At 44.5% G+C, this 23,547-nt stretch overlaps 2 protein-coding genes across 2 annotated transcripts in view; one reads left to right on the forward strand and one right to left on the reverse strand.

The window, feature by feature from the left end:
* The window catches only part of btr30 (bloodthirsty-related gene family, member 30), a 16,111-nt gene extending 2,466 nt beyond the window's left edge, over positions 1-13,645 (reverse strand). Inside the window, exons 1-9 of the mRNA XM_079829051.1 lie at positions 13,356-13,645; positions 8,479-9,066; positions 8,319-8,414; positions 6,752-6,985; positions 3,263-3,428; positions 3,092-3,163; positions 2,985-3,005; positions 405-431; positions 1-156 (exon numbers count right to left, since the gene is read on the reverse strand). The exon at positions 1-156 is cut by the window's left edge and continues 20 nt beyond it. Coding sequence (XP_079685177.1) covers positions 1-156; positions 405-431; positions 2,985-3,005; positions 3,092-3,163; positions 3,263-3,428; positions 6,752-6,985; positions 8,319-8,414; positions 8,479-9,066 — 1,360 coding nt within the window. The 5' untranslated portion in view covers positions 13,356-13,645. The remainder of the gene's footprint in view (positions 157-404; positions 432-2,984; positions 3,006-3,091; positions 3,164-3,262; positions 3,429-6,751; positions 6,986-8,318; positions 8,415-8,478; positions 9,067-13,355) is intronic.
* A 6,304-nt stretch (positions 13,646-19,949) lies between these two features.
* LOC307133785 (nucleoside diphosphate kinase A 2-like) lies at positions 19,950-21,663 on the forward strand. Its single transcript, XM_079829058.1, has 5 exons — positions 19,950-20,089; positions 20,209-20,341; positions 20,421-20,522; positions 20,665-20,777; positions 21,449-21,663. The coding sequence occupies exons 2-5, from the start codon at positions 20,213-20,215 to the stop codon at positions 21,564-21,566; spliced, it is 462 nt and encodes a 153-aa protein (XP_079685184.1). The 5' UTR covers positions 19,950-20,089; positions 20,209-20,212; the 3' UTR covers positions 21,567-21,663.
* The last annotated feature ends 1,884 nt before the right edge of the window (positions 21,664-23,547 follow it).

Below are 23,547 nucleotides of genomic sequence, written 5' to 3' on the forward strand. Positions count from 1 at the left end.
ACTCATATCCGTCTTTGGCGAGTGCGCAGGACCAGACGTCGAATCGCTGAGGGCTGTTGCGGTAGAACTGCAGCTTCTCTCCGCGCTTCAGCTGCTTCCGGTCGTCCGACAGGATGAGGAACGGGTAGGCCGAGGTCGGGTTCAGCGCCACGTCCTCTGGAAACACACGGCATTTCACTAATCACATCATCATCATCATCATCATCATCATCAGGACATTCACTAATCACATCATCATCATCATCATCATCATCATCATCATCATCATCATCATCAGGACATTCACTAATCACATCATCATCATCATCATCATCATCATCAGGACATTCACTAATCACATCATCATCATCATCAGGACATCACAGAACATGAGGACATAAAGAGAAGCAATCGAGAACACTCACCCAGATAACCTTTAACCTTCTTGTGCCCTAGAAGACATGAAATATTCAACATCTGATTATATAAACCGGAGATTGTCAGGATCTGGAGCTGTTGAGTCTTTACAGGGAGTGCAGAATTATTAGGCACGTTGATTTTCTGATCATATTTTTTTTCCAGGCACATTTGACCAATTCCAAACCACAGTAATCCTAATAACTACTATTAATTTAGTATTTAATAATGTATAAGTGATATATAATTGTTCATGAAGGCTGAAAATGAAAAACAGCTTATATTCAGGTGTGCAGAATTATTAGGCATGTTTTCTTTTACAGATAAATTGAGCCAAAAAAGAGATTTAACTCAGACTGAAAAGTCAAAAAGTATTAAATGCCCATGAGAAGGATGCAATACTAATGCAATACTAGACATTGCAGTTAAGGCGAGACCATTGGACAGTGAAATGCTCGTTGGGTCAGCAGGATCAGACAAAAACAGGTGGTGAAGAAAAGACACCTGTTAACTGCAAAAGAATTAAGAATAAATGTGAAGAATTAAGGGTGAAACCATCAGGAACCCTTTAGTCTCCAGCGCCACCATTTTCCAGAGCTGAACCTACCTGGAGTCTCCAGAAGTGCAGGTGTCAGGATCTCAGAGACTTCAGTTAGGTAAAGAATCCTAAAAAATGACCCCCACTAGATAAGAATCACAAGCTGAAGTGTTGTAAAATACATGAAGAAGGTTTTTTTATAGGCTTTATGGACAGATAGGTTGAGAGTGACTCTTGAAGGACCAGCACCACATCCTCTAGTGCCACTGTTTGAAGAATTCATCTTCCAGAATCTGGCAGGACGTTTTGGGAGTTCATTTTAGTCCATCTCTGCAAAACGGACTTCAGGATGGACTAAAATGAACACCCAAAACGTACTGCCAGATTCTGGAAGATGAATTCTTCAAACAGTGGCACTAGAGGATGTGGTGCTGGTCCTTCAAGAGTCACTCTCAACCTATCTGTCCATAAAGCCTATAAAAAAACCTTCTTCATGTATTTTACAACACTTCAGCTTGTGATTCTTATCTAGTGGGGTCATTTTTTAGGATTCTTTACCTAACTGAAGTCTCTGAGATCCTGACACCTGCACTTCTGGAGACTCCAGGTCGGTTCAGCTCTGGAAAATGGTGGCGCTGGAGACTAAAGGGTTCCTGATGGTTTCACCCTTAATTCTTCACCTTAATTCTTCATTCTTTTGCAGTTAACAGGTGTCTTTTCTTCACCACCTGTTTTTGTCAGATCCTGCTGACCCAACGAGCATTTCACTGTCCAATGGTCATGCCTTAACTGCAATGTCTAGTATTGCATTAGTATTGCATCCTTCTCATGGGCATTTAATACTTTTTGACCTTTCAGTCTGAGTTAAATCTCTTTTTTGGCTCAATTTATCTGTAAAAGAAAACATGCCTAATAATTCTGCACACCTGAATATAAGGTGATTTTCATTTCCAGCCTTCATGAACAATTATATATCACTTATACATTATTAAATACTAAATTAATAGTAGTTATTAGGATTACTGTGGTTTGGAATTGGTCAAATGTGCCTGGAAAAAAAATATGATCAGAAAATCAACTTGCCTAATAATTCTGCACTCCCTGTATGAGTAAAAACACTAAACATGTCTGCATTTATCAGCTCATAAACAGACATTTCTCCAACCGAGCAGAAGTTTTACATTCTTTACGTCTAATGTAGTGAATGTCTCTTATCCCTCTGCTGCTCTTCCTTTAGCTTTGGTCATCTTCCCGGACACCCAATAATTAAACTTCCTCCACCCCAGTAAAACCAATGCACTTTATTTTTCTTCAATAATATTTTTTCTTTTTAAGTTTGTATTTTGAGATGATTTGATGTTTTTTTTTTTATATTTATGCAATAATTATGCTCTATTTTTGCCATTGAAAATTGTACAATTATTTTTTTCTTTTTTAATTATTGCAGTATTTCAGGTTAAAATAGAGACTAGGCCTTCAAAATATTTTTTTGAAGGCAGATTAGCGCCTCTTTTGGAATTATTTAAGAAATCCTGCAGTCATGTGTGTGACCACTAGAGGTCTCTGTGGAGAGGCTTGAGAATTCACTAGTTCTCTTTTGAACACATTTAATGATTTTTTTTTTTTTGATGGATTTGAATATATATTTAAAAAATTTCAAAGACTATTATAAAGTGTTAGATTTTTTGGAAATATAGATATATGTTTTTGCCAATTTCCCATTCATTTCCTATGGTGTCATTTTTGACAGAAGAGCACAAGTGGGAGTATTTTTTTTACGACAATTAGCATGCTCGATTCATGACCCCAATTTTTTTTGTGTGTTTACATCCCTAATGCTAGAAAAATCACCAAGTTTCATATCATTCCGATGAAGCAGTGATTTTTACATTTCAAAACAGAACATTTTAAGGTCAGAAATGACCGAAGAGCAGCAGAGGGTTAATATCCAACATCTGCTGATCTCTTGTAAATGCATGGCTGTCTTAAAACACACACACACACACACACACACACACACACACACACACACACACACACACACACGTACCTGTTTTTATTTTCCGTAGATCTGTGGAAAGGAAAGCGTTTGGAGAAAGATCATTAGTCCTGCTGACACTAGTGTCTCTCATGTGTTCTGAGTGAGTCTTCACGTACCTTTGAGTGACCAGTCCCTCTTCCTCAGAGACCGGACACTGGTCATGCTCTCGCTCTCGGCTAGGGTTGACCCTGAGATCACACACACACACACACACACACACACTCACTGTAAGTGGTTCTGTCACGCATGCGTTCCGCTCCTAACACCAGTGGTGTGTGTGATCTCACCTGTGTGACGGTAGCGCACCTCGCCGGAGCGAATGTCGTCCAGCCGCTCCCGGATCTCTCCTAAAGCAGCTTTCACATCCCTGAGGGAGAAGCTCAGCGTCGCCTCATCCGCCTCACGCAGGTCCACATCCGAGTCCAGAACCGGGCCGCCCGCCTCCTCGAAACTCTGCCATCACACATTATCAAGATTATTATATGATTCTGGTGAGCAGCACTAATATCTCAACATCCTTACATCAGGACACATTTACTGGAGAAGAGATATTACGATATTAAAATCAAGAAAATGAAGTGAGATTGTGCTTAAAACATGAACTAATATCTGTCAGCGAGTCAGAGTAATAATAAGTCACAGTACACTCTAAAAAAAAAAGGTTCTATATGGTACCAAAAATGGTTCTTGGCTTGTAAACATAGGGGAACCTTTTTTAGTGCCATATAGCACCAATTTTGGTTCTTCAGTGGTTCTTCAGCGGTTCTTCAGCGGTTCTTCAGCGGTTCTTCAGCGGTTCTTCAGCGGTTCTTCAGCGGTTCTTCAGCGGTTCTTCAGATGTTCTTCAGCGGTTCTTCAGTGGTTCTTCAGCGGTTCTTCAGCGGTTCTTCAGCGGTTCTTCAGATGTTCTTCAGCGGTTCTTCAGTGGTTCTTCAGCGGTTCTTCAGCGGTTCTTCAGCGGTGCTTCAGCGGTGCTTCAGCGGTTCTTCAGTGGTTCTTCAGTGGTTCTTCAGCGGTTCTTCAGCGGTGCTTCAGTGGTTCTTCAGCGGTTCTTCAGCGGTTCTTCAGCGGTTCTTCAGTGGTGCTTCAGCGGTTCTTCAGCGGTTCTTCAGCGGTTCTTCAGCGGTGCTTCAGCGGTTCTTCAGCGGTTCTTCAGTGGTTCTTCAGAGGTTCTTCAGTGGTTCTTCAGTGGTTCTTCAGCGGTTCTTCAGCGGTTCTTCAGCGGTTCTTCAGATGTTCTTCAGCGGTTCTTCAGTGGTTCTTCAGCGGTTCTTCAGCGGTTCTTCAGTGGTTCTTCAGAGGTTCTTCAGTGGTTCTTCAGTGGTTCTTCAGCGGTTCTTCAGCGGTTCTTCAGCGGTTCTTCAGATGTTCTTCAGCGGTTCTTCAGTGGTTCTTCAGCGGTTCTTCAGCGGTTCTTCAGTGGTTCTTCAGTGGTTCTTCAGCGGTTCTTCAGTGGTTCTTCAGCGGTTCTTCAGTGGTTCTTCAGTGGTTCTTCAGAGGTTCTTCAGTGGTTCTTCAGAGGTTCTTCAGCGGTTCTTCAGCGGTTCTTCAGCGGTTCTTCAGCGGTTCTTCAGTGGTTCTTCAGCGGTTCTTCAGTGGTTCTTCAGCGGTTCTTCAGCGGTTCTTCAGTGGTTCTTCAGCGGTTCTTCAGTGGTTCTTCAGTGGTTCTTCACCGGGTCTTCAGAGGTTCTTCAGCGGTTCTTCAGTGGTTCTTCAGCGGTTCTTCAGTGGTTCTTCAGCGGTTCTTCAGTGGTTCTTCACCGGTTCTTCAGTGGTTCTTCAACGGTTCTTCAGCGGTTCTTCAGCGGTTCTTCAGTGGTTCTTCAGCGGTTCTTCAGTGGTTCTTCAGTGGTTCTTCAGCGGTTCTTCAGTGGTTCTTCAGTGGTTCTTCAGCGGTTCTTCAGTGGTTCTTCAGTGGTTCTTCACCGGGTCTTCAGAGGTTCTTCAGCGGTTCTTCAGCGGTTCTTCAGTGGTTCTTCAGCGGTTCTTCAGCGGTTCTTCAGCGGTTCTTCAGCGGTTCTTCAGTGGTTCTTCAGCGGTTCTTCAGTGGTTCTTCAGCGGTTCTTCAGCGGTTCTTCAGCGATTCTTCAGCGGTTCTTCAGCGGTTCTTCATCGGTTCTTCAGTGGTTCTTCAGTGGTTCTTCAGTGGTTCTTCAGCGGTTCTTCAGCGGTTCTTCAGCGGTTCTTCAGTGGTTCTTCATCGGTTCTTCAGTGGTTCTTCAGTGGTTCTTCAGTGGTTCTTCAGCGGTTCTTCAGAGGTTCTTCAGCGGTTCTTCAGCGGTTCTTCAGCGGTTCTTCAGCGGTTCTTCAGCGGTTCTTCAGCGGTTCTTCAGCGGTTCTTCAGCGGTTCTTCAGCGGTTCTTCATCGGTTCTTCAGCGGTTCTTCAGCGATTCTTCAGCGGTTCTTCAGAGTTTCTTCAGCGGTTCTTCAGCGGTTCTTCAGCGGTTCTTCAGTGGTTCTTCACCGGTTCTTCAGAGGTTCTTCAGCGGTTCTTCAGTGGTTCTTCAGCGGTGCTTCAGCGGTTCTTCAGCGGTTCTTCAGCGGTTCTTCAGTGGTTCTTCAGCGGTTCTTCAGTGGTTCTTCACCGGTTCTTCAGAGGTTCTTCAGCGGTTCTTCAGTGGTTCTTCAGTGGTTCTTCAGAGGTTCTTCAGTGGTTCTTCAGCGGTTCTTCAGTGGTTCTTCAGCGGTTCTTCAGTGGTTCTTCACCGGTTCTTCAGAGGTTTTTCACCGGTTCTTTGACTAAGGTGCTATATAGAACCTCTGAAGAACCAAAATTGGTGCTATATGGCACTAAAAAAGGTTCCCCTATGATTACGAGCCAAGAACCATTTTTGGTGCCATATAGAACCTTTTTTTTGTTTTTAGAGTGTACTTTCTGACTCCACTTGTAGATTTTGGATATATATTTAGTAGTGCTGGGAATCGATTAAAAAAAATAACGAATTAATACAAAATTTTCCTGTAATTAATCGCGATTAATCGCAAGTTTTTAATTTTTTAAGTTTTTAATATTATGATATTGTAATAATTTCAGTTACTCTCCAAATTAATGTAGAAACAATATATTAACAGCATATTTTAAATATGTGTTGTAATGTCATGTTTTTATGAATGAAGGCCAGTATCTCTGATGTCTCTATGAAACATTAATGACGTTACATTATAGTATAACTGAAAGATGCCAATCTCAACATTTATTAGGCTTTAAAAAAACAACTTTTAATTTAAGTGAACTTAAAACAATCTGTACATAACCCCATTATAATAAATGTTATATTTACCCATGGCCTTCCCTGTTAGACATATACAGAAATGTAATAGTTATCAAACACCTTTCTTAACTGCATAAATAATAAATGAAATATAGATGAATCATCATTAAAGATGAATCATCATCACACACACACACACACAGACAGGACACTGACACACACACACACACACACACACACAGGACACTGACACACACACACACACACACACACACACAGACAGGACATTGACATACAGTGCGTTCTCTTGTGTCTTGTCGCGCTTGGAAGTATTTACATGAATAAGAGCGTGATCATGTAACGCTCGGCAAAAATGGATATAAAAACGGACGCTGCGTTATTTGCGTTAAACATTTTTAATGCGCTAAGCTGAAAAAATTAATCGCCCGCGTTAACACGTTAATTTGCCCAGCCCTAATATTTAGACATTCTCAAAGACTCTCTGTCAAGATTGAGATGTTTTGTGTTTGAAATGTTAAATTCAATACAGGCTCCAGACTGACCTGAAGGAAGCCGATGTGATCATCTGACACCGCCTGAGCCTCCAGTCGAGCCCTGCGCTCCTGCAGCTGCGCTAGCTTCGACTCCAGCTGGGAGACCACGCCTTGCCCTCGGCCAATCACAGCCTCTGTCCGCTCCTCGATCCCGCCCACCAGCTCGGTGCGGATGCGCTGGACGGAGTGTGTGACGTCAGACAGCAGCTGCTCGACCTCGGACAGTTCGGCCTGAGAGTAGCTCTGAAACACCACACACACCGCGAACTTACAGCCGACAGAAGAACATGTGTGTGCAGACTTAAAGTTACCCATAGCTACACTTACACACACTCAGTATACACCTAAAGGATTATTAGGAACACACACTAATACTGTGTTTGACCCCTTTGGCCTTCAGAACTGCCTTAATTCTACGTGGCATTGACTCAACAAGCTGCTGAAAGCATTCTTTAGAAATGTTGGCCCATATTGATAGGAGAGCATCTTGCAGTTGATGGAGATTTGTGGGATGCACATCCAGGGCACGAAGCTCCCGTTCCACCACATCCCAAAGATGCTCTATTGGGTTGAGATCTGGAGACTGTGGGGCCATTTTAGTCCAGTGAACTCATTGTCATGTTCAAGAAACCAGTTTGAAATGATTGGAGCTTTGTGACGGTGCATTATCCTGCTGGAAGTAGCCATCAGAGGATGGGGACATGGTGCTCATAAAGGGATGGACATGGGCAGAAACAATGCTCAGGTAGGCCGTGGCATTTAAACCATGCCCAATTGGCACTAAGGGGCCTAAAGTGTGCCAAGAAAACATCCCCCACACCATTACACCACCACCACCAGCCTGCACAGTGGGAACAAGGCATGATGGATCCATGTTCTCATTCTGTTTACGCCAAATTCTGACTCGACCATCTGAATGTCTCAACAGAAATCCAGACTCATCAGACCAGACAACATTTTTCCAGTCTTCAACTGTCCAGTTTTGGTGAGCTGGTGCAAATTGTCGCCTCTTTTTCCTCTTTGTAGTGGAGATGAGTGGTACCCGGTGGGGTCTTCTGCTGTTGTAGCCCATCCGCCTCAAGGTTGTGTGTGTTGTGGCTTCACAAATGCTTTGCTGCAGACCTCGGTTGTAACGAGTGGTTATTTCAGTCAAAGTTGCTCTTCTATCAGCTTGAATCAGTCGGCCCATTCTCCTCTGACCTCTAGCATCAACAAGGCATTTTCTCCCACAGGACTGCCGCATACTGGATGCTTTTCCCTTTTCACACCATTCTTTGTAAACCCTAGAAATGGTTGTGTGTGAAAATCCCAGTAACTGAGCAGATTGTGAAATACTCAGACCGGCCCGTCTGGCACCAACAATCATGCCACGCTCAAAACTGCTTAAATCTCCTTTCTTTCCCATTCCGACATTCAGTGTGGAGTTCAGGAGATTGTCTTGACCAGGACCACACCCCTAAATGCATTGAAGACACTGCCATGTGATTGGCTGATTAGATAATTGCATTCATGAGAAATTGAACAGGTGTTCCTAATAATCCTTTAGGTGAGTGTGTGGTCTGTGAAGTTGACTGACCTGCAAGGTATGTAGTTTGTTCTTCATCTCCATCAGCTGAGCCTTTCTGTTGTCGATGCACGTCTGAAGGTCCAGCTCCGTCTTCCCCAGGAGTCTCTGAAGGAGACAAAACATTCAATCTCTCGATATCAAGCTTGACCCTATAGAGCAGGACACACACCTGTTTGCTGGCTCGCTCCGTCTGCACGGAGACGGTGGTGTGTGTGCGATGCTCCTCCAGCACACAGATGGCGCACACACACTTCTGGTCCGTGCGACAGTAGACCTCCAGCAGCCGGCCGTGCTCCGGGCAGGTGCGGCCCCGCAGGGCCTCGAGTGGGTCCAGCAGCCGGTGGGTGGAGTAGAAGGAGGCCTGCTGGTGCGGCAGGACGTGGATCTCGCAGTATGAGGCGGTGCAGGTGAGGCAGGAGCTGACGGCCGTCCTCTTCACGCCACTGCAGACGTCACACAGCACCTGCACTCCGGGCGGAGCGGCGCTCTTCCGCGGCTTGGCTTGAGGAGGCCCGCCGTACCGCATCTCCTTATACTTCTGGGCGATGTGTGCGAACACACGGTTGATGCTCAGCTCGGGGCGCTCCTCAAACTCCCGCTTGCACAGGGGGCAGCTGCAGATGGAGCTGGATGCCCAGTATCCGCCGATGCAGCCCTGGCAGAAGTTGTGCCCGCAGGGCGTGGAGACCGGCTGGCTGAAGAGGTCCAGACAGATGGAGCAGGTCAGCTCCTGCTCGGAGGACAGATCGCCGTCCATCTGAAGACACACAGATCTGAGGGTTACACCAAGCGGAACCGGGACACGTAAAGCACCTGAAGTTTTTCCCTCAAGTATGACACTTAAGGGGCGATTTCCCCTTATCTAAGAGAATAACTTAAGGGTGTTGCATATAATCTCTTAAACGGTTCTAAGGGAAACATTGAAGTGTTTTTTCACGTTATAAAAGTCTTGTTGCCATAGATACGCAAAACACTAATGCTGCGTTCACACCAAACGTGAATAGAGCGTCAAATTCGCGTCTAGTTTGACGCTTGAAGTCAAGTCAATTTTATTTATATAGTGCTTTTAACAATGCAGATTGTCTCAGAGCAGCTTCACAGTGTTAAACAGGAAAATAATGCAGCATAATTTTATTCAGCCGTACAGCCATCCCGGAAAAAACGCTGAGGTCATCAGTTCATTTCAATTATCATACAGTGACAGTGTGGGCTTTAGATCAGTAATTTAGTTTATATGGTTAATTTAGTTTAATAATTAGATTTATTAGGATATTTAGTTGAACATGTAGTGTCTCCAACTGAGCAAACCAAGCCAGAGGAAACCCAAACCCCATCAGGAGCAGAATGGAGGAAAATAAACCTTGGAGAAACCAGGCTCAGTCGGGGGGACAGTTCTCCTCTGGCCAATCAACAAACAGCGTATGATTATTATCCTGGCAACTTTACAGGTCAGAGGTCATAATAGATTGTAATATTCTAACAATCGGAGTCATCAGGCCAGAGACGGGTTTATTGAGGATGCCGTGTCGATGAGGCAGTTTCAGGGAGAGTCTAATCACGGTCTCTCAGACACTTCAGGGTCATGAGTTGGTCGGCTCTAGTGCAGGTCCAGCATCTGATCCGGATCCGGCTGACTGCAATAAACCTCGGGATAAACAGAGAGACTAGCATTAGCGTAGATGCCGTTCTTCTGATGATGTCACGAGTACATCAGGTACTCGTTACATCATCAGGAACTTTGAATGCATTCGCTCGTCTAAAGCGAGATGGACACGCGTTTGAAGAGAAATTGACGCACGTCCTTTTGGGCTTTTCATAGTTTGGTTGTGTGCGGCCGCAAAATTGAAAAATACTGCTGTTATTGTGTCACGAAATGTAGTTTTAAGAGTTGTTCAGTCGAGAATGTAGTTTAAAGCTCAAATCTGTGGTTTATGTGTAAAGATAGCGCCTATTTAAAGATGCTGTGAGAACAGCCTCACCTCAGCTAGTCCTCCTGACTTTAGCCGCTGGTAAACTAGACATGTTTAAATCCACAATCTATAGCTTCGGTTCTATTATATAACGTCAAACGTCTTCTTTAATTCTGTGAGTTTTTCTTCATCAGAAATGTATGTCTGCTAGTGTTCAGTGTCAGTGGTTGCGATGTGTGATGGTCAAACTGGTTTCTTTCATCGCTAAGATGCGGGTTCTCCCGATCCCTAAAAACTCTTCTTGGCACATAATGATCTTCAGCTGGTTCAGCCCTGTCTTCTTATTTTTGTCCGCGTTACTCTTAAGGTTACGATTTCCAAACCTTAAGTTATACTGGGAAATGATCGTTAAGGGGTTTTATGCAGCACTTAACGCTTTTTAAAGGATTACTGTAGTGAAAAAAACAGCATTTAAGGGGAATTCTAAGTGTTTGACGTTTCACTTAAAGAAACCCTTAAGGTTTTTTTTTTTCTGCAACACCCTTGGGTTTAAGGGAAACATTAGGGCGAACTTAAGGGAAAATTACACTTAAGGTGCTTTATCCAACTGGGCACTGGAGCTTTAGGGCTTATTCAGTTTCTAAAACAATCAGCAACAAACTTCACACTGTGAATAAACCCTTTTATATTATATATGCGCTTTTTATATGTTACATACACATGAGGAACACTTCAGAACACTGCTCCGTCATTCATGAGTAACTACACATGAGCATTAACTGGTCAGAACCAGTATTAAACGGTCTGGACCAGCACTAACCAGTCAGAACCAGCATTAACCAGTCAGAACCAGCATTAACCAGTCAGAACCAGCATTAACCAGTCAGAACCAGCATTAAACGGTCAGAACCAGTATTACAGTTTTTCTCAGTCGCTTTGGTATATTTCTCAGATCAGAATTGAAATTCTCAAAGCGACCTGTTCAATCTTCACATCATTGTGTCACTTGTGCACATCAAAAAAGCAGTTTCTCATTTCTTTGAACAAGTTGCAAATGCTTGTGTACATCCATGCAAATGATTATGAACAATTCTCTGCTGTTTCCTACATTATCAGCTGCTTATGTCATGTTGATCAGGATGTATTATAATGAGTCTCTGTTGAATAGTCTCACCCCCACAACATTTAGCCATTAGTTCAGCAGAAGTCTTTACATGCAAAATGGTTGAACAAGTTGTCATAATATGTCAAGGATATTTCTATACATTTCCATTAGAGGTTCACATTTCTTTTGTTTTTTTGTTTTGTTTTTTTTCTTTGTGCTATGCAGTGCTGTCTTTTCCTTTCTGTATCGTAATGACATGGTCTGTCAACAAATTACAGTACAAACAGTAAAAGTGTAAATGTGAATCTTGTCCAGTCTCTTGCAATCAAACTCCCACATACACTGAGGTGTAACCTACAATTTACAATAATTGTCATCAAAACTTTAGCCATATTTACATCAGAACATCCCTCCAGTGTACAGTAATATTGACAACATGACTAAGCAATTTGACTGTGTTATCCGTACTCAATGACACAAGGACTAGTCATTCTGATGGCACTGACATGTTCATTGACACACATATTTACTTTTGAGAGATGAACTAAGGATTTTGAGCAAGAGACTGGCTTTTGCAGGTTATCCATGGTGTTTTGCTATTTGTACAAATTGTTTTGAGAAATGCACTTACTATTTTGCAAATGTCGAGAATGATTCGAGAAATGTACCAAAGCGACTGAGAAAAACTGTAAACGGTCTGGACCAGCACTAACCAGTCAGAACCAGCACTAACTGGTCAAAACCAGCATTAAACGGTCAGAACCAGCAGTAACCAGTCAGAACCAGCATTAACAGGTCAGAACCAGCATTTACCGGTCAGAACCAGCATTTACCGGTCAGAACCAGCATTAACCAGTCAGAACCAGCATTAACAGGTCAGAACCAGTATTTACCGGTCAGAACCAGCATTAACCAGTCAGAACCAGCATTAACTGGTCAAAACCAGCATTAACCGGTCAGAACCAGCATTAAACGGTCAGAACCAGCATTAAACGGTCAGAACCAGCATTAACCAGTCAGAACCAGCATTAACCGGTCAGAACCAGCATTTACTGGTCAGAACCAGCATTAACCGGTCAGAACCAGCATTAACCGGTCAGAACCAGCATTAACCGGTCAGAACCAGCATTAACTGGTCAGAACCAGCATTAAACGGTCAGAACCAGCATTAACTGGTCAGAACCAGCATTAACTGGTCAGAACCAGCATTAACCAGTCAGAACCAGCATTAAATGGTCAGAACCAGCATTAAATGGTCAGAACCAGCATTAACTGGTCAGAACCAGCATTAACCGGTCAGAACCAGCATTAACTGGTCAGAACCAGCATTAAACGGTCAGAACCAGCATTAACTGGTCAGAACCAGCATTAACTGGTCAGAACCAGCATTAACCAGTCAGAACCAGCATTAAATGGTCAGAACCAGCATTAAATGGTCAGAACCAGCATTAACTGGTCAGAACCAGCATTAACTGGTCAGAACCAGCATTAACCGGTCGGGACCAGACGGAACCAGCATGGAAGCGTGTCATGAGTTAGATGTACATATCTCAAAACAAAGGTCAAACATTTAGTGAAATGCTGAAAGTCAGGTTTAACAACGTCTGGCTGAGTTCCTTCAGTGAGTTTGCATAATTACTATTCAGCACATCAACTGCTTTATATTTAGTGTTCTACAATAATCAAGTGTCTTCCGCAAAGGTCCAGTTTGTTAGAGGATAAAGGTGTTTATTTAGTGTGTTTATGATTTAAAGACTCTTATAGTTCCAGAAAGTGTGTCTCATGTGAGAGTCCAGAACGATGTGCTTCATCTTCAGTTTAAGGACTCTTCCCCTCCTCTTCCTCATCTTCCTCATCTTCCTCCTGACCATCTGAAGACTGACCGCTTTACACTACAGATGTTTATGAGTGAGAACTGTGATATGGACTTAAACTCGTGTAAGTAACTCAGCCTCCAACAACATTCATTTCTTCCTTTACTGACGCAAACTCATTAATATTCCTCAGAATCAAACATCATAACTCACTTACCTCAGCTGTTTCTGTGATGATCTGCTGATGAAATGATTCCCACTCTCTTCTGTTATTGCTCTGCAGTGAATGTTGTTCTGTGTCTGTGCTCCTGGTGTGTGTGTGTGTGTGTGTGAGAGTGTGTGAGAGTGTGTGAGAGTGTGTGAGAGTGTGTGTGTGTGTGAGTGAGTGAAAGCAGTCGAGTGAGTCTGACAGGCTGGACTAGTGTGTCAGAAACAGTGTTTGATCCTGAATGCATTCCGGAGGCGTCGAGTAAAGACACACACACACACACACACACACACACACACACACACACACACACACACACACACACACACACACACACACACACACACACACACACACACACACTGCCCCTAAACCTACCCATCACAGGAGACATTCTGCATTTTTACATTTTCAAAAAACATCACTTAGTCTGATTTATAAGATGTTTTCCTCATGGAACCTAAAAATGTCCCCACAAGGACGAGGATTTCGGATATTGCCATCTTTGTGGGGACATTTTGTCCCCATAACATAGGGATTACCAGTACGCACACACACACACACACACACACACACGCGCGCACCCATGCACGCACGCACGCACGCACACACACACACACACACACACACACACACACACACACACACACACACACACACACAGCTTTCATGACCTCTTCACAGTGTCAGGAGTATTGGGATGTTTTTAAAGTAGTCCCTGTCCGATGTGTTCTGATGAAACCAGTTAGCCTGTCCAGTGCTGTGCTGGTAGATCTGAATATCATGTCTATAGATGACCTTTAGCAAGTCCTTTAGAACCAGTTCAACCAGACGGTCAGATGGCCACACACACTCCTTTATAACTGTGGCATCCGCTCAGTGTGTGAGCAGCCGTCTCTTCTCCTGCTGTTGCCAGATTCTCTTTAGGAGACGCTGTAGTCTTGCTGTAATCATGAATATCAGGATGTCATCTGCAGTGAAGCCAGTAACACGTTCCTCTAATCCGACGATCTTTTCCAGTAACGAGTAATCTAACGCGTTACTATTTCCAAACCAGTAATCAGATTAAATTTATCCAAATCACTGTGAGTTACTATTTAGTCATTTTCCTTAGTAAAAATATATATTTGCTTTCTTCTTGCGTCTCGGGAGAGTATTTATGTTAAGTGAAGTCAAGAAAGACTGTCTTTATTAATTTTTTTATTAAAACATGTTTGTATTTTTTAATTTAAAATGTCAGGAGATACATTTTTGAACGTTACTGTTTTAAAATGCACTTCCAGTAAAGTGAGTGTTGGCAAAGACGGTTGTGATTTCTCTGTTGATGCGGCAGCTGCTGAGTGGAACTAATAAAGTAACTTGTAATCTAACTTAGTTACTTTTCAAATCAAGTAATCTGTAAAGTAACTAAGTTACTTTTTAAAGGAGTAATCAGTAATCAGATTACTTTTTCAAAGTAACTGTGGCAAGTCAACACTGGTCATCTGAGATGGAGGAGTTCAGACTGAGACACTGAAGGAATGCGAGCTCTTGTGTTTAATCTGCAGCTGATGAGGTGAGCTGTCTTTACTGAGGATCGCCAGGGTGGACACCAGCAGATCGGACACACACACACACACACACACACACACACACACACACACACACACACACACACACACACACACACGCATGCACTCAGATCACAGCTGATCCCACACTGGACTGAGATCCGCTCAGGAACTAGATCTGAACGAGTAGAGCAATTGTTTTGTAATACCCATTGTCATTATATGTCATTATACACATTTGTGTCCTGATATTTCACGAAAACACACACACACAAACACACACACACACACACACACACACACACACACACACACACACACACACACACACACACACACACACACACACACACACACACACACACACACACACACACACACACTCACCAATCATCAAGCAGATCTGTCAAATAATCTGAATATGACCCTGTGGCCGGTTCTCCACTGGTCCTTCATGACCCTGTGGCCGGTTCTCCACTGGTTCTTCATGACCCTGTGGCCGGTTCTCCACTGGTCCTTCATGACCCTGTGGCCGGTTCTCCACTGGTCCTTCATGACCCTGTGGCCGGTTCTCCACTGGTCCTCCATGACCCTGTGGCCGGTTCTCCACTGGTCCTTCATGACCCTGTGGCCGGTTCTCCACTGGTCCTCCATGACCCTGTGGCCGGTTCTCCACTGGTCCTTCATGACCCTGTGGCCGGTTCTCCACTGGTCCTTCATGACCCTGTGGCCGGTTCTCCACTGGTCCTCCATGACCCTGTGGCCGGTTCTCCACTGGTCCTCCATGACCCTGTGGCCGGTTCTCCACTGGTCCTTCATGACCCTGTGGCCGGTTCTCCACTGGTCCTTCATGACCCTGTGGCCGGTTCTCCACTGGTCCTTCATGACCCTGTGGCCGGTTCTCCACTGGTCCTTCATGACCCTGTGGCCGGTTCTCCACTGGTCCTTCATGACCCTGTGGCCGGTTCTCCACTGGTTCTTCATGACCCTGTGGCCGGTTCTCCACTGGTCCTTCATGACCCTGTGGCCGGTTCTCCACTGGTCCTTCATGACCCTGTGGCCGGTTCTCCACTGGTCCTTCATGACCCTGTGGCCGGTTCTCCACTGGTCCTCCATGACCCTGTGGCCGGTTCTCCACTGGTTCTTCATGACCCTGTGGCCGGTTCTCCACTGGTCCTTCATGACCCTGTGGCCGGTTCTCCACTGGTCCTCCATGACCCTGTGGCCGGTTCTCCACTGGTCCTTCATGACCCTGTGGCCGGTTCTCCACTGGTCCTCCATGACCCTGTGGCCGGTTCTCCACTGGTCCTCCATGACCCTGTGGCCGGTTCTCCACTGGTCCTTCATGACCCTGTGGCCGGTTCTCCACTGGTCCTTCATGACCCTGTGGCCGGTTCTCCACTGGTCCTTCATGACCCTGAGGCCGGTTCTCCACTGGTCCTTCATGACCCTGTGGCCGGTTCTCCACTGGTCCTTCATGACCCTGTGGCCGGTTCTCCACTGGTCCTTCATGACCCTGTGGCCGGTTCTCCACTGGTTCTTCATGACCCTGTGGCCGGTTCTCCACTGGTCCTTCATGACCCTGTGGCCGGTTCTCCACTGGTCCTCCATGACCCTGTGGCCGGTTCTCCACTGGTCCTTCATGACCCTGTGGCCGGTTCTCCACTGGTCCTCCATGACCCTGTGGCCGGTTCTCCACTGGTCCTTCATGACCCTGTGGCCGGTTCTCCACTGGTCCTTCATGACCCTGTGGCCGGTTCTCCACTGGTCCTCCATGACCCTGTGGCCGGTTCTCCACTGGTCCTTCATGACCCTGTGGCCGGTTCTCCACTGGTCCTTCATGACCCTGTGGCCGGTTCTCCACTGGTCCTTCATGACCCTGTGGCCGGTTCTCCACTGGTCCTTCATGACCCTGTGGCCGGTTCTCCACTGGTTCTTCATGACCCTGTGGCCGGTTCTCCACTGGTCCTCCATGACCCTGTGGCCGGTTCTCCACTGGTCCTTCATGACCCTGTGGCCGGTTCTCCACTGGTCCTTCATGACCCTGTGGCCGGTTCTCCACTGGTCCTTCACCCCACAAGAGCTGCAGTTTTGAGATGCGCTGACCCAGTCTTCTAGCCGTCACAATCTAGCCCTTGTCAAACTGGCTCTAATCCTCACACTTGCCCATTTTTCCTGCTTCTAACACATCAACTCTGAGGACAACATGTTCACTTGCTGCCTAATATATCCCACCCACTAACAGAGATCATCAGTGTTACTCACTGGTCATAATGTAATGGTCATAATGTGACATGACATATATGTTTGTAATTTTGATGACATCTCTGCCTATATTTCTGCATATATTCGGGTGGCGCTCAAAACTCCTCAGAATGCACAATTTAGTGGGAAATTAATATTATTTTTTGTAAATGTAATTCTCTGTAAAGCAATGAGACTGAAGAATGTTTCGATCTGTGTAAATGTGTGTAAAGTAATGTGATTACAATGAACACGTGTTTCTCTGTGGAATAAAGATCTCACTTTACGCTGTTTTAAATGTGTGCAAATGGTGCAATGTCAGGGTCATGGGTTTGGTCAGCAGCTGCCTGCCTCTAAATGCATAATGTAATGTAAATGTATTATTGAAATGTAGCTATAACTAATGAACAAGGATATAATGCAGATTATGGCCTAGCGCAGTTGGAGATATGAGCCCTGTCCACTGTGTGTGTGTGATGGGCTTTTGCTGACTGGCCTGTTATAGCCGTCACTGGTCAGACTGGAAACGCGGGTTAGTTTCTGACTGGCGTATCAAACGGGTGTAAACGGGAGTTGACCCCTGGGGCCTTGGGCTGGAGCCCAGTCAAACCCAACGGCAGCAAAGCACGACCTTGCATATTACACATATGCAACGTGTTCACTGGAAGGCTATTTTACATGGGTATTAAATATAACCTATAAATAACTTGCGCAGAAAGTTCCCTAATAGGAGAGCTGGAGCCATGTCATCAGTCCGCCCCCGGCTCCGGCCGCATATAAGAGCCGCGGCCCCGGGCCCCGCACCGCCTTCCGTCCTCAGGATCCGCTGCTCCTCATCCGACCGTGAGTGCCTCCTCCGCCTTTACTCCTCTAACCCTAACCCAGCTCGAGTTAGACTCATGATGTGTGCATTAGATCAGTCTGAGGCGGGTGTGTGTTGAAGATGATGGAGGATGACCGGAATCTGCAGATTCCCTTTATTAACGGCGCGGCGAAAACACGCGGAAATATTTGCGTGCTATGAAGTTTATTATTAAGAGTTGTGCACGTGAATATGTGGGCTATCTTGTAATAGGGCCTATACAGCTCTGATCTGATATTAGCTAAAAAACCTCGCTCACAGGAACGCGTTGCATGAGCTCGAACTTAATGCCTGTAATGCTGCTGAACTGAAGGCGCTGTCTGCGTAAATAAAGGCTGATCTTTCATCAGTTTAGGGTCTTTCACACAGGGTTAAACACGACACGCAGACCCAGAGACGCGTGTCATGCACACGATCCTCTGCAGAAGTTCAGAAGCGACGCGTCGAAACTCAAAAAAAAAAAAAGGTTCTATATGGCACCATAAATGGTTCGTCGTAATCATAGAGGAATCACATTTGGTGCTATATAGCACAATATCTTAACATGTTCTGTGTATGGTAGCGGTGCTATATAGCACCTTAGTCAAAGAACTGGTGAAGCACCTCTGAAGAACCAAAATTGGTGCTATATAGCACTGAAAAAGGTTCCCCTATGATTACGAGTCAATAACCATTTTTTGTGCCATACACTCTAAAAAAAAAAAGGCTCGTAATCATAAGGGAACCTTTTTTAGTGCTATATAGCGCTTCAGTGGTTCTTCAGCGGTTCTTCAGAGGTGCTATATAGCACCTTAGTCAAAGAACCGGTGAAGAACCTCTGAAGAACCGCTGAAGAACCAACATTGGTGCTATATAGCACTAAAAAAGGTAACACTTTATTTTGATAGTCCACTTTAGACATTCTACTAACTATAACTAACTTTGCAACTACATGTCAACTAACTGTCATTAGAGTATTTGTAGACTGTCTGATTAATATTTACTAAAAGTTTATTTTGTTGGTCCCCCAAAAGACATTCTACTGACTATAAGTAACTTGGCAACTACAATTCAACTTATTCTACTAACCCGAACCCTAACACCTAACCATAACCTACCAGTCTACTGACAGTCAACTAATACTCTAATGACAGTTAGTTGACATGTAGTTGCAAAGTTACTTATAGTTAGTAGAATGTTTAAAGTGGACTATCGAAATAAAGTGTAACCCTAAAAAAGGTTCCCCTATGATTACGAGCCAAGAACCATTTTTTGTGCCATATAGAACCTTTTTTATAGAGTGTAGGGCGATAAACGCGTGCACTGTGTCAGTCATCGCCATTAAAGTTCATTCATTGCTATAGTTTAGGCTTCAATTCTGTTTTCTTTCCAAATATCACTGGACAGATGTAGAGGTGTGTTATAAAATACTCTATCTATCTATCTATCTATCTATCTATCTATCTATCTATCTATCTATCTATCTATCTATCTATCTATCTATCTATCTATCTATCTATCTATCTATCTATCTATCTATCTATCTATCTATCTATCTATCTATCTATCTATCTATCTATCTATCTATCTATCTATCTATCTATCTATCTATCTATCTATCTATGCTTGAAGTCAGAGTTCCTCAGAGACACTAGAATTATAATGGCACCTGTCTCCGCGAATTATTCATGTTATATAAAAGAGATAAGAATATAACACTGTCTGTCTGTCTGTGTGTGTGTGTGTGTGTGTGTGTGTTTCTGACAGGATTCAGTCTGATCTTGTGTTGAATGTAAAGTGTGCTGTAGCTCACACACTCTCGAGATGCTGTACTGTAAACGCAGGCTCAGCTGTTGCATATTCTCGCCACATGCGACTGTCTTGAGCAGGACATAGAAGCAATAACTTACTATATTTAGAGGGTGAGATTATTTCCATTCTGCCCAGTGTGGGTCAGGGTCAGGGTTACATGACTCCCAGCACGCATAACAACGCACATAACAACACACACACATAACAACACTCACACATAACAACACACACACACATGAAATATCAGAGCGCTTTCACACGCTAGACCCTGACGAGCTGACCCATCTTCATTCACTGTTAGGGATTTCTTCTTCAGACTCGATCTGTCCGTCATGTTTCCAGCTGTTGGAGATCATCTGTTGGTGTAACCGTCTCATGTGTGTGTGTGTGTGTGTGTGTGTGTGTGTGTCCTCAGAGTCATGGCTGCCAAAGCTGAACGCACCTTCATCGCCGTGAAACCGGACGGCGTCCAGCGCGGTCTGATGGGTGAAGTCATCAAGCGCTTCGAGCAGAAGGGCTTCCGATTGGTCGCCGCCAAGTTCGTGCAGGTCAGTGGATCTGGACTCTACAGATCATGGGTCTGGACCAGAGCTGATGTTAACGTGTTCTGATGGTTCTGGTCCACAGGCGTCTGAGGATCTGGCGAAGCAGCATTACATCGACCTGAAGGACATGCCCTTCTACGGCGGACTCTGCAAGTACACGAGCTCTGGACCACTTCTGGCCATGGTGAGTGTTCTGAGTGTTCTGGGCCGGTTCTGGCCATGGTGAGTGTTCTGGGCCGGTTCTGGCCATGGTGAGTGTTCTGGGCCGGTTCTGGCTGATGAACGCTCATGTGGAAACCCATGTTAAACTCTACCTGTCTCCTCAGGTGTGGGAGGGTCTGAATATTGTGAAGGCTGGAAGGGTGATGCTCGGAGAGACCAATCCTGCCGACTCCAAACCCGGAACCATCCGCGGCGACTTCTGCATCGAAGTGGGCAGGTGCGTCTGTGCTGAATCTGAATCTGTTTGGCAGCTTCAAGTCAACTTTATTTATACAGCGCTTTCTAAAGTGCAGATTGTCTCAGAGCAGCTTCACAGTGTTAAACAGGAAAATAATGCAGCATAATTTTATTCAGCCATTCTGGAGAAAACACTGATGTCATCAGTTCATTTCTATTATTATACAGTGACAGTGTGGGCTTTAGATCAGTAATTTAGTTCATATGGTTAATTTAGTTTAATAATTAGATGTATTTGGATATTTAGTTGAACATGTAGTGTCTCCAACTGAGCAAACCAAGCCAGAGGCGACAGTGGCAAGAAAACCCAAACCCCATCAGGTGCAGAATGGAGGAAAATAAACCTTGGAGAAACCAGGCTCAGTCGGGGGGGCAGTTCTCCTCTGGCCAATCAACAAACAGCGTATGATTATTATCCTGGCAACTTTACAGGTCAGAGGTCATAATAGATCGTAATATTCGAAAGATCGGAGTCATCACGCTGGAGACGGGTTTATTGAGGATGCCGTGTTGATGAGGCAGTTTCAGGGAGAGTCTAATCACGGTCTCTCAGACACTTCAGGGTCATGAGTTGGTCGGGTCTTCAGAACATAAATCTGGAGCCATCCGGCGTGTGTTCTGTGAAAGTAACCGATGGCTTGTGTGTTTCAGGAACCTCATCCACGGCAGCGACTCTGTGGCCAGCGCCACTAAAGAGATCGGCCTGTGGTTCAAGCCGGAGGAGCTGGTGAACTACACAAGCTGCGCGAGCGCCTGGATCTACGAGTGAACTTCCCCATCTCTGACCCTCGGGACGCTCATCTGGAGTGCAGATCGAGTGTTTGGTCTTGTCATTTCTCAAGCACTAGTTTGAATAAAAAAATGGAATCTCACATTTGCTGTAGGAGTTTCTTTATATTCCTCTGTTTGTACTTAAAGGGATAGTTCACCCAAAAATGAAGATTAGCCCATGATTTCCTCTCCCTCAGCTCATCCGAGGTGTGTGTGACATTCTTCTCTCAGACGAATATAATCTGAGATATATTTCAAAAGTCCAGGCTAATCCAAGCGTTAGAATTGGATTCATAGTTGCTCTGTTTTTGAAGTCCATAAATAGTGCATCTGTGTGTCATATAACTGCTCCAGCGGCTCTGGGGTGTTAATAAAGGCCTTCTGAAGCGAATCAACGCGTTTGTGTAAGAAAAATATCCATATTTAAAACTTTATCAAGTAAACTTTCGGCCTCCGCCTTCCCTGTTCAGCTTCTGGAAGTGTGTAAAGTTCTCCTGCGGATGGAAAGACTAACGCTCGTCATGACGTCACACACACATCTGGAGTTTCACTTTCAACATTCAACACTTTTACACAGAAGGCGGAGGCCGAAAGTTTACTTGATAAAGTTTTAAATATGGATATTTTTCTTACACAAACGCGTGGATTCGCTTCAGAAGGCCTTTATTAACACCCCAGAGCCGCTGGAGCAGTTATATGACACACAGATGCACTTTTTATGGACTTCAAAAACAGAGCAACTATGAATCCAATTCTAACGCTTGGATTAGCCTGGACTTTTGTAATATAACTCAGATTTTATTCCTCTGAAAGAAGAATGTCATACACACCTCGGTTGAGCTGAGGGAGAGTAAATTAAGGGCTAATGTTCATTTTTTGGTGAACTATCCCCTTATTGAACCCCCAAACTAGCTCTTGTTTGTAATCCCACTGGATGTGTGGATGAGGCTGATGTTCTGCTGGAGATCAGCGACGGCTGCATGAATGAATCCCTGATGTGAACACTTTTAATTCCCCATGAAATCCATATTGAGTTGTGGCTTTTAGTCTATAACCTCCAAGTCTCTAAACTTGTGTTCACAGCGCTTCACCTGTTCCACATGTTATGTCACAGCCTTATTCCACAATGGATTAAATTCATACATTTTTTCCTCAATTCTACAAACAATAGCCCATAATGACAACATGAAGGACGTTTGTTTGAAATCTTTGCACATTTATTAAAAATAAAAGCAAAACAATCCCATGTCCATCAGTATTCCAGCCGTTGCCCTGACACTCATTGAGCTCCGGTGCTCCTGATCATCCCTGAGGTGTTTCTGCAGCTCGACTGGACTCCACCTGTGGTCAGTTCAGCTGATTGGACATGATGAGGAAAGGCACACGCCTGTCTATATAAGGTTCTGAAGGATCTCAGATCATGAGGAACACAATCCTCTGGTCTGATGAAACACAGATTGAACTCTTTGTCCTGAATGGAGGAACCCAGGCTCCGCTCAATCCCATCCCTACAGTGATCATGGTGGTGGCAGCATCATGATGTGGGGTGTGTTTCAGGATCAGGGACAGATGAGCACACGCGTGTGTGTTTGAGCACATAAATCACAGAGGTAACATGAGTCTTGTCTGATGTTACAGGGACAGTTTATTATGTGTCGCTGACAGGGGAGCTCCAGTTACACACAAACATTTACATAAATTCTAAACCATAAACATCATAACTGTTTATTTAACATCTGACGTGTTTATTGAGCACATAAATCCCAGAGGAGTGTCAGATGAGCACGTGTGGAGAGCGGCTCGTGAACCCAAGAGTGTCTGATTATACTACAGACATTAATAAAACATCTATTTAAAGCTTACGTTTATTTCAATTATTGCAATGATTCTGATTTCTGTGCATTTGCTGCAGAGCTTTTTTGACGGTGGCATCTGTGGGGAAAATGGGAAAACCTGAACCATAAATATAAAGTGAGATG

Source organism: Gobio gobio (genome assembly GCF_949357685.1).
Source record: "Gobio gobio genome assembly, chromosome: 11".
Taxonomy (NCBI): Eukaryota; Metazoa; Chordata; class Actinopteri; order Cypriniformes; family Gobionidae; genus Gobio; species Gobio gobio.

What these genes read in the sequence shown, in the direction of transcription:
- LOC307133785 (XM_079829058.1), top strand. Translation starts at nt 20,213, where the DNA reads ATGGCTGCCAAAGCTGAACGCACCTTCATCGCCGTGAAACCGGACGGC. An exon ending in TCGCCGCCAAGTTCGTGCAG is followed by an intron (nt 20,342 to 20,420) that starts GTCAGTGGATCT and finishes TCTGGTCCACAG; the next exon opens with GCGTCTGAGGATCTGGCGAA. An exon ending in TTCTGCATCGAAGTGGGCAG is followed by an intron (nt 20,778 to 21,448) that starts GTGCGTCTGTGC and finishes TGTGTGTTTCAG; the next exon opens with GAACCTCATCCACGGCAGCG.